The following is a 13571-nucleotide window of genomic DNA, read 5'->3' as shown; positions in this document are numbered from 1 at the left end:
GACAGTACGCAGTGGGGGACACTCCTCACCACCTTCCTCCAGACCCTGCCGGTGGGCCAGAGAGTGGAATCCGCTCCCTCGTGTGTAACGCCAGGTGAGACACCAACCTCTTTGCCAGGATGTCGCACACAGTAATGGATCGGTGCCTCAATTACGAGCATTGGCTTTTTGGGTCCATTGAAGTAAATACTCTTTAGTGTATTGGAACCTCCACGGATGACGTCACCAGGGGGACTCAGCAAGTCGGGGAATTCTGATTCATTTGTTTGAAAAACAACACCCGCCCCACGGCTGGGGGTGAGAGTTAGTATTCCGGGGCAGACCCGCGCCTTACCGCGCGGCCAGCTTGTGGCAGACGACACCCGTGTCGGTGATGACTTCACTCAGCCTCAGCTCCAGGTGGACCTTGCCCTGCAAGGCACAAAGACAGAGGGTCACGGGGACGGCCACGCAAGGTGGAGAGGTGCAGAGCGTCTGTTTACAAATGATGGTTGGGTCTGGCCCCATGTGGCCTCCACCATACTCCCACCGGCCTCGCTCAGATCTCGGGGGCCAGGGTGGGTGTGACTCCCCCAGAGAGTTATGGTTCCAACCCATCAGGCACACTGGGCTCCCAGCTCTGCTGACCGACTGCGAGGGAGATGGGAACCGAAAAGCCCAGACTCAGCCTGGACATCCATGGCAGCAAAAGCCCACACACCGCTCAGCTGTGGGCAGGGCCTGGTCCTGTCCTTTCAGGCCCTTTTCTCACCTGCAGGACAGAGGCCACAGGGAGGGCAGGAGTGATGGTCAGGCAGGATGCCCGGCGGTGAGGCCTGGACACAGGACCAGACCATTAGCATCACCTCCATGGGAGCACAGGTCTGGGCCCAGCCCTCCTGGCTGACCTCCTTAGACAGGAGTATACCCTCGTGGCCAGTGAGGGAGGAGGGGGCCTCAGCACCATGCCGGCTGTGCCAGGGCTGGACAAAGGCCAAGGGTGACAGCAGTGGTGCTGACAAAGCTCATCTCCCGTGGCTCCCTTTCACTCGGCTTTTGAATCATCCCGGAATCTCAGCACAGCCCATGAAGCGCCCACGGCTGTCCTCAGTTCAGATGAGAACATTGAGGCTTACAGAAACCCACAGCCTGTCCTTTACACTAAGCCAGGTCAGGAGCATGCGATACAGCGGAGTGAGGATGTATCCACAGCAGCCTCGCGCTCTGTGTCACACGTCTGGGTCCTCACCGCCTTCCCAGACGCACCGGGCGCCAACTCTGCCATGGGCCGTGGCCATTCAGACCGGCATTTCACTAATTCATTCCCAATGGGCTTCTAAGAAGCGAAAGACGGTGTCTGGGGTGAGACGGAGCCCGCTCTGACGCCGGGCTCACCGTCCTGTTTCCTGTTTTTCCCCGAAAGAGTCCGCAGCAGCAGACCCCGTGGCTGCGCCCGTTTCCTCTCGGGGGCACACACTTCCTCACCGAGGTGGCAGACAGCGTCAGCTAATGCGTGCTGTCACCGTTTTGTGGGGATTCGGGAGAGGGTGGTAGGAGGCAACACAAAACAACACAAACACCGTCCATGACTGAAAGGACCTCACCCGTTTCAGAGGGTGACGCGCAGATCTGCAGTTCAGAAGTTCACGTCTGTTGTTACGCAGGGTCACTGACGGTTCGGCCACACCTCGTGCGGTGGGCATCCCCCACCTCTCGCACAAACAACCCAGCCGAGGATGCCGATGCCGACGCCCAGAGGGGCTGAGGGCCACACCTCACACCTCAGCGCAGGCAGGAAGTGGGGGTTTTGAGCTGCAGCCTCTGCACAGCTGGCGTCTGGGCTCGCAGAGCACTGGGCGCAGATGCCAGTCTGAGCGGCAACCTGCTCGGCTGCACACGTCAAGGTGAGTCGGGGGAGGAAGGAGCCTGGCCCTGCCCTTTCCTTCCTGCCATTCCGTAAACCCTCAGAAAGGTCCGAGCTGGGCCCTGGTGTGCGGACCCCGAGTGTGTGGGGAATCCTTCGAGGAGGATTATCTGACAGGAGTCACATTCTGGGAGATGATCTGGATGTGGCTCCGGGGGTTTGCTGGGATGGCTCAGCTGAGCTCTTCTTTGGATATCTACTTTCAAAACTGTTCACTGGAGATCAACCGAAGGACTTGTGTGCATGCATATAAGCATAACCAATGGATGCAAAACTATGGGGAGGGAGGGCATGTATGGGAATGGGGGGGAGGGAGATTGGTAAGATATGTACACATATAATACCTTAATTTTAAAAATGAAAAAAATAAAACAGCACAAAGCAAAGTTCAGTGGCTGCTAGGCATCCCTGGAAGAGTCCGGGAGGACTCGCTTGCGGCTCCGTGGAGGGCCAGCTCAGAAGTGGATGCGTGGGGTCAACCTCCCTCGGGGTAGAAGTGGCGTGGGGAAAAGGGAGCCTTCCAGGTTAAAGTGTACGTTTTGGCAGGTGTGATTGGCTGTGCAGCACAGACCACAGTCAAGGCCATTCCTGCCAGTCGCCTCGTTCTGTTACCCACGAAGGGTCAGGGAAGGAACTGAAGCGACTAATTCGTTTTAATAAAGTGATCTATCAGAGACCTTTAAAAGCATCAATTCCAGAGGGAGCAAGTCATTCTTTAAATCGTCCTTTCCCCGCATTCTGCGACTCACTGATCTCTTTTTGGCCCCAGTTTTGTGATTCCCTCGGACACATGCCTTTTGTTTTATTACTAGAAGCCTGATGCACAAAATTTGTGCAACGGTAGGCCTCCGCAGCCCGGCTTTGGGGAGGGTAGTCCGGACTGTCATTCCGCTGCTTGGCCATTTGGTCGATTTACATATTATGCTTTTATTATTATAGATTTTTAAGTATATATTTTTATTGTTTTCAGAGAGGAAGGGAGAAAGAGAGAGAGATAGAAACAGGCTGCAACCCGGGCATGTGCCCAGATTGGGAATCAAACCGTGCCCTCCTGGTTCATAGGTCTACTCTCAACCCCTGGACCACCCCAGCCAGGGGTTGAACACATGCATTTTACTATGAATTATACAACGGATGGATTCAAGAAAATATACGCCATCCTGTGCCCCTCTAAAGTCCGTAACTGTGACATTTCAAAACAAAACTGTGGCTGCAGGAAAAGGTCGCACTTGCACCTTGAAAGGCCAGTTTGAATGTGGGGGAGTTCTTTGAATGCGTGGGCACTCTAAGAACTAACTACCCTAAGCCAAGTGCTCAGCTCCTCGCCTGGAACTCAGCAAACAACCAATAAACACTGTCCTTCCTCCTTCTCTTCAGAATTATGATGATAATGCATTTCCCATTCATAATTCACAAAGTCCGAGGAGAATGGCCCAGCGAGGGTCAGTATCCCATCTCATATACGGTAAGGACCAGGCTCAGAAGGACGAGGGATTTGGCCACGGGCATGCAGAGGACATCCGTTATGGAACAGTGAAAATATTTTACACATCTGTACAATGAGCACACACACCCATGTTTACTTACAAGATTTGTGCTGACGGAGCAGTTTTGGATATTAATTGTGGTGGTGATTACACAACTTTATCCACGTGATAAACGGCACAGGATAAACGTGCACACGTGCAAGCACACACATGTGATAAGCTGCACACAATATCCACATGCACTTGTGCACGCTCACAAGCACGCACGTGCACACAACTGGCACACATGCAGACAGGTGGAACTGGTGAGATCCTAGCGAAGGCTGCAGCGTGGGAATGTCAGTGTCCTGGCTGTGGTCTCCCACAGGTACACAGCATGTACATGGGGGAATGGGGAAGGAACATGGGCCTCCTCACTATTTTCAGTCTTTAAGTATAAGCAGGAGAGCACACAGTTTGCTAATCATCATTCCTTGTGCACTTTTTTTGTGACTTCCTGTGAATCTGTCACCATTTCAAAATTAAAAGAAACAAAAAGAAAGGCAAGATAAAAAGAAAAACCACACTTGCCAATAAAATCCAACTTAAATCTGGGTAACAGCCATTTTGATTATGGCGCCACAGGCTGTATGATTTCAGAATAAAAGTGACGGGGTAAAAAGTCAACATAAAGAAGCAGGAATGGTTCCATTTCGGAGCAGCACGTGGCTTCTGGAACCTTCTGTCTGAAGACGAGCCTGCCCAGGCACCTGAGCGGCACGGTGGGCCGGCTACCCCGGATATCATCCGTCTTCACTGTTGGAACTCTGCTTCCAACGCCGGGCAGTCACTGGTTCTGCAGTAATTACAGCGTTTTCTAATTTACTCGGCACGATCGGGCCCCTGGGTCAGAATTAATTAGGCGTGAAGCACCATTACGATGCTTCCCTTTGGCTCCGCTCCTCAACCTTCCCTCCGGCTGCCTCTTTGTTCAAGTGCGTGGCTCCTTCCCAATGGGCACAAGGCCAGGGTGCCCCACAGCCTCACCAGGCAGCAACCCTGAACCCCGCTGCCTTCCCCCTCAGAGTTCGGCTGAGGCCGAGGTGTCAGGAGGAAGCATGAGGACCCGAAGGCCAGCCGGCTCCAGATGCTGGGCGAGGAGCCCAGGAATGCTGCATGCCAGGCGGGCCAGGGGAAGGCCTAGGGCAACGTGTCAGACACTGCCCAGCTGTTCACAACGCCACGCTTCACAGAGGAGGAGACTGAGGCTTGGAGAGGACGCTGCTGGCATACCTCACTAGTGGTTCGGGGCACAGAGCTCTGAGCCAGGCCTGCCTGTGCCAGAGACCCTATGCTTGGTCAGGCACCCCGGCCACGCCCCGGTGTCTCACAGACCCACTGATAAAACACCGGTGCGTCTCAGGGCGCTGTGCTGTCCGGCCGTGGCTCCCAGTCTTGGAATTCTGGATACTGGCATGGAACCGGCTTGACTGAAAACCACACAAGCCAGTCTCACAAGAGAAGATGCGGCCACCCTCCTGACAGGCATTCGGATGGGCTCCTGGACACTCAGCAGTGGGCAAGTCCAAGGGCAGCCTAAAGGGAAGGGTTGGGATCCTGGAACCACGCTGTCTCCCCTGCTAGGGGGTCCGCTCCTTCCACTGGACAGGGATGTCAGTCCCAGTTAACACATCGCCCCGGTGAGCCACAGTGAGCCCAGGACCCTCAGAGGGTGGGAACCTGCTCAGAGTGGCCTCTTCTTTTAGCTCTAGATGCTTCTTTGCTGAGTGCAGGGAGCTTGACAACACGTGCGGTGACCTCCCAAAAGCACAGGGACTTGCCGGGGGAGGCTCTGTGTGCTGTTCTCACCTACAGCTTCATTTTTCTCACCCATATTTTCTCTTCACCTTCTTTATATTATTGCTCTTTCACATTTTTTTTTTTAAGGTGCTCCAATCATGCATGACAAAGTGTGACTATCACCAACTGAACAAACAAAATTAGCAAGCCTATACTTACTATAAATAGAAGGACACAATTTGCTAAGCATTGCTCCCTATTAGGACCAAAACCCTGTCTCTGTTCCTTTAACCACAATCAAGTCTTCCTTTCCCCAAGACCTCCAGCGTTCCACGGGCTCGGCCGAGGGTCTCACCTGAACTTCTGAGTCCGCATCGACATGCTGCAGCTGGAACCAGGTGTCCCTGTTATGGTACTTCTGCAGGTCTTCCTTCTGAATGGCCACCTTCCCTAAAACAGAGCAGAGGGAAAGCGGTCACAGGAGAGAACAAAGCCGCCAGGCCCAGCAAGGTTCATACGTTGCTGCCAATTATCTCAGATGGTGCAATAACGGGGTAAATTGATAATGCCACGCTGTCTTCCTTAATGTAAGATCAGTGTCTGCAACATTTCACCTTGAGGGTGCCCGCGCCCCACCCCACCAGCAGAACAAGTATCATATGTCACTTCCACGGTGGCCACAGGCCTGCCTGCTCTCACACTGGGAGCACAGCCTGGGTGTGGCCAGGGCTGCCTTGTATGGACACGTTACTACTTGCATGTTACCCAGGTGGTTTGAGCAAGGTGGAGCACTAGGTGGGGGTTATTTCCTACAGAGGAGAAAACGGCTCTGTCAGGCGTCTACACAGTGAACTGCTCAGGACTTGGTAGAATGTAGGAGGGGGTGAAGGAGGGGGTACTGGAGGCAGTCGCTGGGCCACACTGGCAGTGAGACCAGGCAGTGCCACATTACCATCACCTCCTGTCTCAAATTCATGCTCCAAAGTGGACCCAGGGCAGGGCTCGTTCATAAGGCTGTGATGAGGATTTCATGGAAATGTGTGTGTGTGTGTGTGTGTGTGTGTGTGTGTGTGTACCTGTATGAGCTGTAGCTTAGAATACAAATCTGTGCATATTTAGCATATATAGCATGTACACAAGTGTGTATGTGGGTGTGTATGCCACTTAAATAATGTGTGTACATGTGTACAGTAAGCCTACATAGTGTGTGCATGCTATGTACACAATGTACAGTCAGCTTGTATAACATATGTATATGTGCGTGTGTGTGTGTGCATGAGTGTGTGTGTGTGTGTGTGTGTGTGGCCTGCAGTCACAGTGGCACACATGTATACGCAGGTTAGTTCACGGCAAATGAGAACCAACAGATGCAGAAAGATGTCCTCCTGGAGCTTCCCTTAGCTGACTACAAGCAGACCCCGCTGAGAAATGGCTGCCCCAGTCCCTCTCCCGGAAGTTCCATGGCCGTGAGGAAGTGCAAAGTCGGCACCAAGATGGTCCTGCACACAAAAAACCTACTCCATTCATTTTCCCATATATTTACCGTCCACGGCCTGCCACCCTTGGAGGCCTAAAACCATTTTCCTTTGCCTTGAGCCTCTCTGAAGTGTGTTATTCCTCTGCTAAGATGCCATGCCAATCCAAGTCTAACACGCTGAGTTACTCGGTGTTGATGCTCCCCCACGCAGTGTGTGCTGCAGGCATTAATGAACTGTGTGCTTCTCTCTGTGAATCTGAATTCTGTCCGCCCAATTTACAGAGCCCCAGCCGAAGAACTCCACGGGGCAGAGGACAAGATTTCCCCTCCCACGGTCCTTACACCTTGTTCCAAGAACTCACCAACTGGACTCTGCTCTGGACTCCAGACCCCAAGGACTCACCCACCAGTACAGATGGTGCATTTGAAGGGCAAAACAAACATGAAAAAGCGGGTCTAAGTGCCAGAGGGTGAAGGTATCCAGAGAGTTGGGACCATTCACTCCCACCAATGCCTGCCTTCAATCCCAATCTGTCCGTCATTGTGCCATTTGTTACGTCAGCAAATGTTCATCATCTCATGTTCTCAGAAGGAAGGTAACTGCCTCACACTCCCCACCCGCAAAAGAGACTTGGGAAAGACCCCGGAATCATTCAGCCAGGGCTCCTCGGGTCCAGGCCAGTTAATTCCACACAACCAGCACTTTTGCCCACCTGTGAAGTGGGCACAGCAGGTGAGCATTCCAAGGTTTAACCCCATTGCCCTTGTCCAATCTCAATGGCCCAGCTCTGACCAGGCCATCTGGAGCCGAATCCTGTCCAGCCACACACTACAGAACGGTTTAAGCCACTGCACACAGTCAAAGTCTGCAGGGGGAGAGGAAGAGCAACAGATGCAGAAAACACACAGCAGATACAGGCTGCAGAAAGGGTATGTTTCACAGAAATTCAGAGAGACCCAAATTACAGGCCCCGTGGAACATCCTCCAACAAGCATCACGTTACAAGGGCAGAATGGCCACCTCAGGGTTCATCCTAGGCCCCTCCTTAAGCCTCGGTCCTCCCCTTCCATCACTCATCCATGTGGTGGGTGTCCTGCTGAGGTCCTGGCAGTGGGTCCTGCCACCTCTGATGGGTCCTGCCACCTCTGGCCGTCTGTCCTTCCGCACACCTGGTCACCAGGAAGAACAGCCCCCAAGAGAAGACTCCTTCCTCTCTGCTTGGCTCCAGTAAAACTCTTTCCCCGCATGGGAATATGACTTTGAGTTTTGCAAGAATAAAGCCACATGAATCGAAACATTTCTTGGAACTGAGTTGAGCAACATATTTCATTGAAAAATTTTTTTTTTAAATATTCCGATTCCATGATTAGTTCAGCTGGGTAAGAGGATTACATTTGCAGTTTGAAATGTTATGCAACTGCAATGCTTTTGAGCTTTAACTGTCCTAGGGAGGAGTTATGTATCTGATGTTTATATGAATCCTACAATTTACACATCATTACTCTACTTCTGGAAGTACTTAGTGTAATATTAAGTCGCCAAAACAGGAAGATAGTACAAAATATGAAACATTAAAACAAATATATAAAATACCTTCCTCTTTCCCCTGCTACGTAGCTCCTGACTCAAGGGTCACCTTGGTCACTAGCTTCCAGTCTGTCCTTCAAGAGCTCAGTCTCAATCAAGACTACAAATGTGTACTTTTTAAAACATGTGTATTAGTGTTTCTAAGTGCTGTTCTGAGAGAACACTTGATCCACAACCACAGTGTTGACTTAAATGCCTTAATCTGCAAGCCTGTCCCAATCTATCAGCATGAAATTAACAGTTCGCCAAACAACTTTCTCATTTAGGCAGAGAGGTGTTACCTGCCTTTCACCACTAAAATCCCCATGGATGATTTCCTCTGGGGGTGCTGTACCTGTCAGGGTCTGTTCAGAAGACAGAGCACACCAGTAGCTCATCAGAGGGCAGGTGATGTGGGAAACCAGGTACAGAGGCGGCAGAGCACCTGGGGAAAGGCTAATCTCGGGGTGAAACCTGCAGGAAGCCGACTAAGAGCAGACTCAGTGAGGCACAGCCCAACACTTCCCCGAGATTGAGCCAGCGGAAGAGAAGTTTGTCCTCATCTCTCCTGTTCAACCTGGTATCCTAGCCAGTGCATGAAAGCAAGAGAAAGAAACAAGGGCATGTAGACTGGAAAGGAAGAAATGAGTCTTCACTCACAGAATCTACAGGAAAATCTACAAGACAAGCTGGTAGAATAGTTGTGTTTAGTAAGATGGCAGACTACAAAGTCAATGCATAAAAATCAATTGTGTTTATGCATGGAAGCAATGACAATAAAAATTGAAAATTGAAAATCAATGACAGTATCTTTCACAAAATGATGTTTTTATGGCTTGTGATTTTAGTATACTACCTAAAAAAACCTTTGTCAACTCTATCAAAAACAAAATATATAAGGGTAAATAAATGTGTGTGTGTGTGTGTGTGTGTGTGTGTGTGTGTAATGTCTGCAAGATGTATATGCTGAAAACACATTGCAAACACTGATGAAATAAATTAAAGAAGGCCCAAGTACATGGAAAGATATACTGGAAATCTGAAGACTGAAATTTTGTTAAGATGTTAATTCTCCCCAAATTAACCTATAGATCAAAGCAATCTCATTCATTTAGAAAATTAAGTTAGTAAAACATCAAAGAAATTAAAACCAAAATGAGATATAACTTCACACCTGTAAGAATGGCTATCATCAATAAATCAACAAGTGTTGGCAGGGATGTCGAGCACTGTTGGTGGGAATGTAGATTGGTGCAATCACTAAGAAAACAATGTGGAGTTTCCTCAAAAAATTAAAAACGGAACTGCCTTCATGCCAAGCAATTTCACTTCTGGGAATATATACGAAGAAATATATTTCAAAACACTAATTTGAATGAATATTTGCACCCTATGTTCAATGCAGCATTATTTACAAAAGTCACGATATGGGAGCAATCCAAGTGTCCATCAGTAGATGAGTGGATAAAAAAGCTGTGGTACATTTACACAATGTAAAAGAGAAGGAAATCTTACCTTTTGTTACAGTATGTATGGGCCTAGAGGGCATTATGCTAAGTGAAATAAGCCACTCAGAGAAAAACAAATACCATGTGATTTCACTTATATGTGGAATGGAATGAACAAAATAAAAAGAGAAACAAGATAGAAACAGACTCATTAAAAACAGACTGCCAGCTGTCAGAAGGGAGGGGTAGAGGAGAATGGGTAAAAAAGCAGTACAAATTGGTTGCTGCAGAATAGTCACAGAGATGCGGATTGCAGCATGGAGAATATAGTCAATACTATTGAGATAACTGGGTATGGGGCCAGGTGGGTACTTGGGCAGTGGGGGACCTCTGTAGAGTGCATGATTTTTCGGCCACTTTGCTATACATCTGAAACTAGTGCAGAATGGTATGAATATAAGCGGCGGTAGAAAAACAAATTTATTTTTTTTTTAAAAAGAAGCTGATTCAAATATGTAAATGTCAATTCAAAGGCCTAGAATAGCAACAAGAGTTTGGAAAAGAACAAAGTTGGTGGTACCCTCACTGGATACATCCCTCCCTCCTGGACTCGACCCTCAGAGGCGCACACGTGCAGCTGCACCAGGAAAACCTGAAGGTGAGTGTGGGCTCCTGCTGGTGCGAGGCCAACGGATCAGACACAGGAGACCGTGAGAAGCCGATGACACCATGCTCATTTCCGTGATGCAAATTTATACTCTAGAACTTGGCTTCTCATACTGTAACAACATAATTACTAGTCATAACTTTAAATTATTCCTGGAGATTCAGACAGCCACTTATTTTTACAGCTGTAAAAACAACAGTGAAAACATCTAAGTCCAATTGCAACTGACACACCATAATTTTAAAGCCACCAAGAATGGCTAAGCCGTGATTTTGGTGGTTATCTTCAAAACTTGCAGGTACCTTAAATAGAATGATTAATAAAGAACTTATTTGATTATTTTAAGGGGAAATAACCCCAGAACCAATGTGACCAGGTTCTCTGATTAAAATGTACAAAAATATTTAAACATATTTTTTCCACTCAAAAAAGTTTTCCTATGCCTCTAAGGATGAATGGATATCCTCTTCATTCTAGTATAATCTGAGCCAATTACTAAGGTCAAAACTCTGTCTCCATATTCACTTTCACCTATCACACTGGTGTATCCACAGTGTCACTGGGTAAAATGTCAACTTCTAACCGGGCAGCTTAAGATTCTACACTCTGCTCTTCCCTCTCCTGCTTCTTTCCATCCCCGCTTGAACAAACCTTGGCCTACCCAGTAGGTGTTGGATAGAGAAAAACCCTCAAGGAGCTCCAGGCCATAGGAAGTACAGTCCAATGAGCACGTGACAAAGAGCAAAAGAAATGCTTCAGCAGGTGAAGCCACAGAGAACACACACATGGAAGGGCAGCTTGCTCAGGTCTCTGGCTAACCAGGATCTCAAATGGGCAGCAGCAGTCAGGTGGGCATGGGGCTGAGGTGAAGGACCAGACATGGGCGCCATGCAGAGGGGGCCGTATGAGCCAAGGCAGGGGCACCAGGAGAGAGACTGGAAGAAATCAGGAGGACCTGGGCCCATGTCTGGGATTGAGGAGGTCAGGAAGGAGGAAGCCCTCGGCAGGGCAATCACAAAGGGCTTGAACGTCCAGCTAAGGGTTTGGGAGTCATCTTGAGGCAAAGGGAGACCTGCAGGATCTAAGTAGTGAAGTCCCATGGTCATATTTGAATTCCAGGCCCATCACACCAACAGAAATCCCTCAAGAGCTGGAAAGTGTGCACTGTCTGCTTGAAAACACTTCTTTATCAGTTCCTTCAGCATTAAGGATTCCCTTGGGAAGCTCCTATCACAGTTCCATATTAAAATGAAGTCAGATGTGAATTGTCTGAGTTCCTAGGAGATCCATGCCAAGTATTTCCTGAACAAATTCCAGGTGTTTCTACTTAAATCACAGCAGTTTCCAAGTATGTTATCCGTTGGAAATGCAGGCTCTCAGGTCCTTCCCAGACCCATGCATCAGCACCTGCATTTTAACAAGCGTGAGAAGCTCTGGACTGTACTGCCTGAAACAACACCAGAGGCCTGGACCATCCCACCATAAGCACCACTTTATGCTACCACAGCACCGAAGCTGCCTTTAGAGGTTTTGAATTTGAATTTCTTATTATCTGTCAAGTGGAAGCCCACCACTCATGCGCCTTCCCTGGACTGGGAAAGCAGAGGGCGGGTGCACTCATGGTAGCTCACACCAGAAGAGGCACAAATTGAAAGAAGCTTTTGGTGGAAGAGGATGAGTATCCACTTTCTACCAACAGGGTTGGCAGCAGTAGGCCTCCCTGGCCTTCGGCCCACATCTGCCACATATTATCCTCTGCCTGCAGAGAGCTACCCTCTTCAGGGGAAAGTAAATCTACTGCGAGGCTCTGATGTTTATATGTAGACACCTAAAAAGGAAGTATTCCACAATCACATGGCCCCATTCCAATAAAGAGGAGATGTATGTCAGGGGCTGAGACAGATATAAATGGGGCTGGGGAATTCCAGGATGACTCCTGGGTTATGGGTTTTCTCCAAATGAGTTTTTGGTAGCAGGATACAGATAAAAATTGTAGACAGTGGTAGTGGGAAAGGAATGGTGGGTCAAGGGATAGGAGGAGGGCTTGAGGGTGGTGGGTGGTAAGCAATGGTTGAGGAGAATTGATTGGTGGGTCGTAGGTGATGGGTAAAAGGTGGTGGAGAGATGATTGGTGGGTCGTAGGTGGTGGGTGATGGATGGTGGATAGTGGGTGATGGTAGAAGGTAGCCAGTATAGATGAGTAGGAGTGGTGAACAGTAATGGTGGATGATGGAAGAGGGTGAATACTGATGGTGGGTGGTGGATGGTGCATGGCGATGGAGAGGGAGTGGTGGTAGTGATGATAAGTGGTAGATAATGGATGGTTATAGATATAGCTAGTAAGTCACAGCTGGAGAGGTAGAAGATAGACAAATGATCGATGGCAGGTGGTGGGTAATACATGATGGGTAAAGAGTGGTGGATGGTGATGGTGGAATATAGTACATGATGGATGAATGGTGATGGTGGATGATGGGTGGCAGTGGATTGTAGATGGTAGGTGATGAGTGAAAGGTGGTGGAATGGTGATGGTAGATGGCAAATGGTAGGTGGTGAGGACAGAGGATGAATGATGAATGTTGGGTAGTTGGTACATAATGAGAGGAGGGTGGAGGATGGTGATAGCAAACTATAGCTCACTGGAGGGGATAGTAGTAGTGGGTCATGGAGGAGGATATTTTGTTCTGATATGAAGAACTCATTCTTCTGCCATCACCATCACCATCTCCCACCCACCTTCACCACCACCACCACCATCCACCATTTTAGCCCCATCTATGTCCCACCACCCACCATCCACCTGGTGTTGTAAACCCATAAGCAGAAGCCACCTTGGACTTCTCCTGCCCCCCATCAGGCTCCATATTCAATCAACTATTGCCTCTAAAAACAGGCAATAAAGCATAATCTGAAATAAGGTCAAGAGCTCAGTAGCACAGACTTGGGAACCTGGCTGCCACGGTCTGAACACCACCCAAAAGCCGTGTGACTTGTCTGTACCAGTTTCCTCATCTGAAAAATGCACCTACTTCACAGGATTATGAATATGAAATGAGTCAATATTTGTAAAGCATCTAGAACAATACCTGCACATAGTAAGTGTAAGTACTTTTTATATACATGATTAGAACAGATATGCACCAGATACTTCACTTTACATGACTCCTCCTTTCCTACAACATGAATTCCTGCAGATAGTTGCAAAAAAAAAACAGGCAGCACTTAACCATTCTTCCAGAGTGA

The 13571-nt window shown here is 48.9% G+C and overlaps 1 protein-coding gene across 1 annotated transcript in view; it reads right to left on the bottom strand.

Annotated features, from left to right (window-relative positions):
- RASA3 (RAS p21 protein activator 3) overlaps nt 1–13571 on the bottom strand; it is a 118497-nt gene that overhangs the window by 40416 nt on the left and 64510 nt on the right. Inside the window, exons 4-5 of the mRNA XM_084879822.1 lie at nt 5525–5619; nt 335–411 (exon numbers count right to left, since the gene is read on the bottom strand). Coding sequence (XP_084735948.1) covers nt 335–411; nt 5525–5619 — 172 coding nt within the window. The remainder of the gene's footprint in view (nt 1–334; nt 412–5524; nt 5620–13571) is intronic.

Source organism: Pipistrellus hanaki (genome assembly GCF_964339955.1).
Source record: "Pipistrellus hanaki genome assembly, chromosome: 3".
NCBI lineage: Eukaryota > Metazoa > Chordata > Mammalia > Chiroptera > Vespertilionidae > Pipistrellus > Pipistrellus hanaki.
This window is presented reverse-complemented; position numbering and strand designations above follow the sequence as displayed.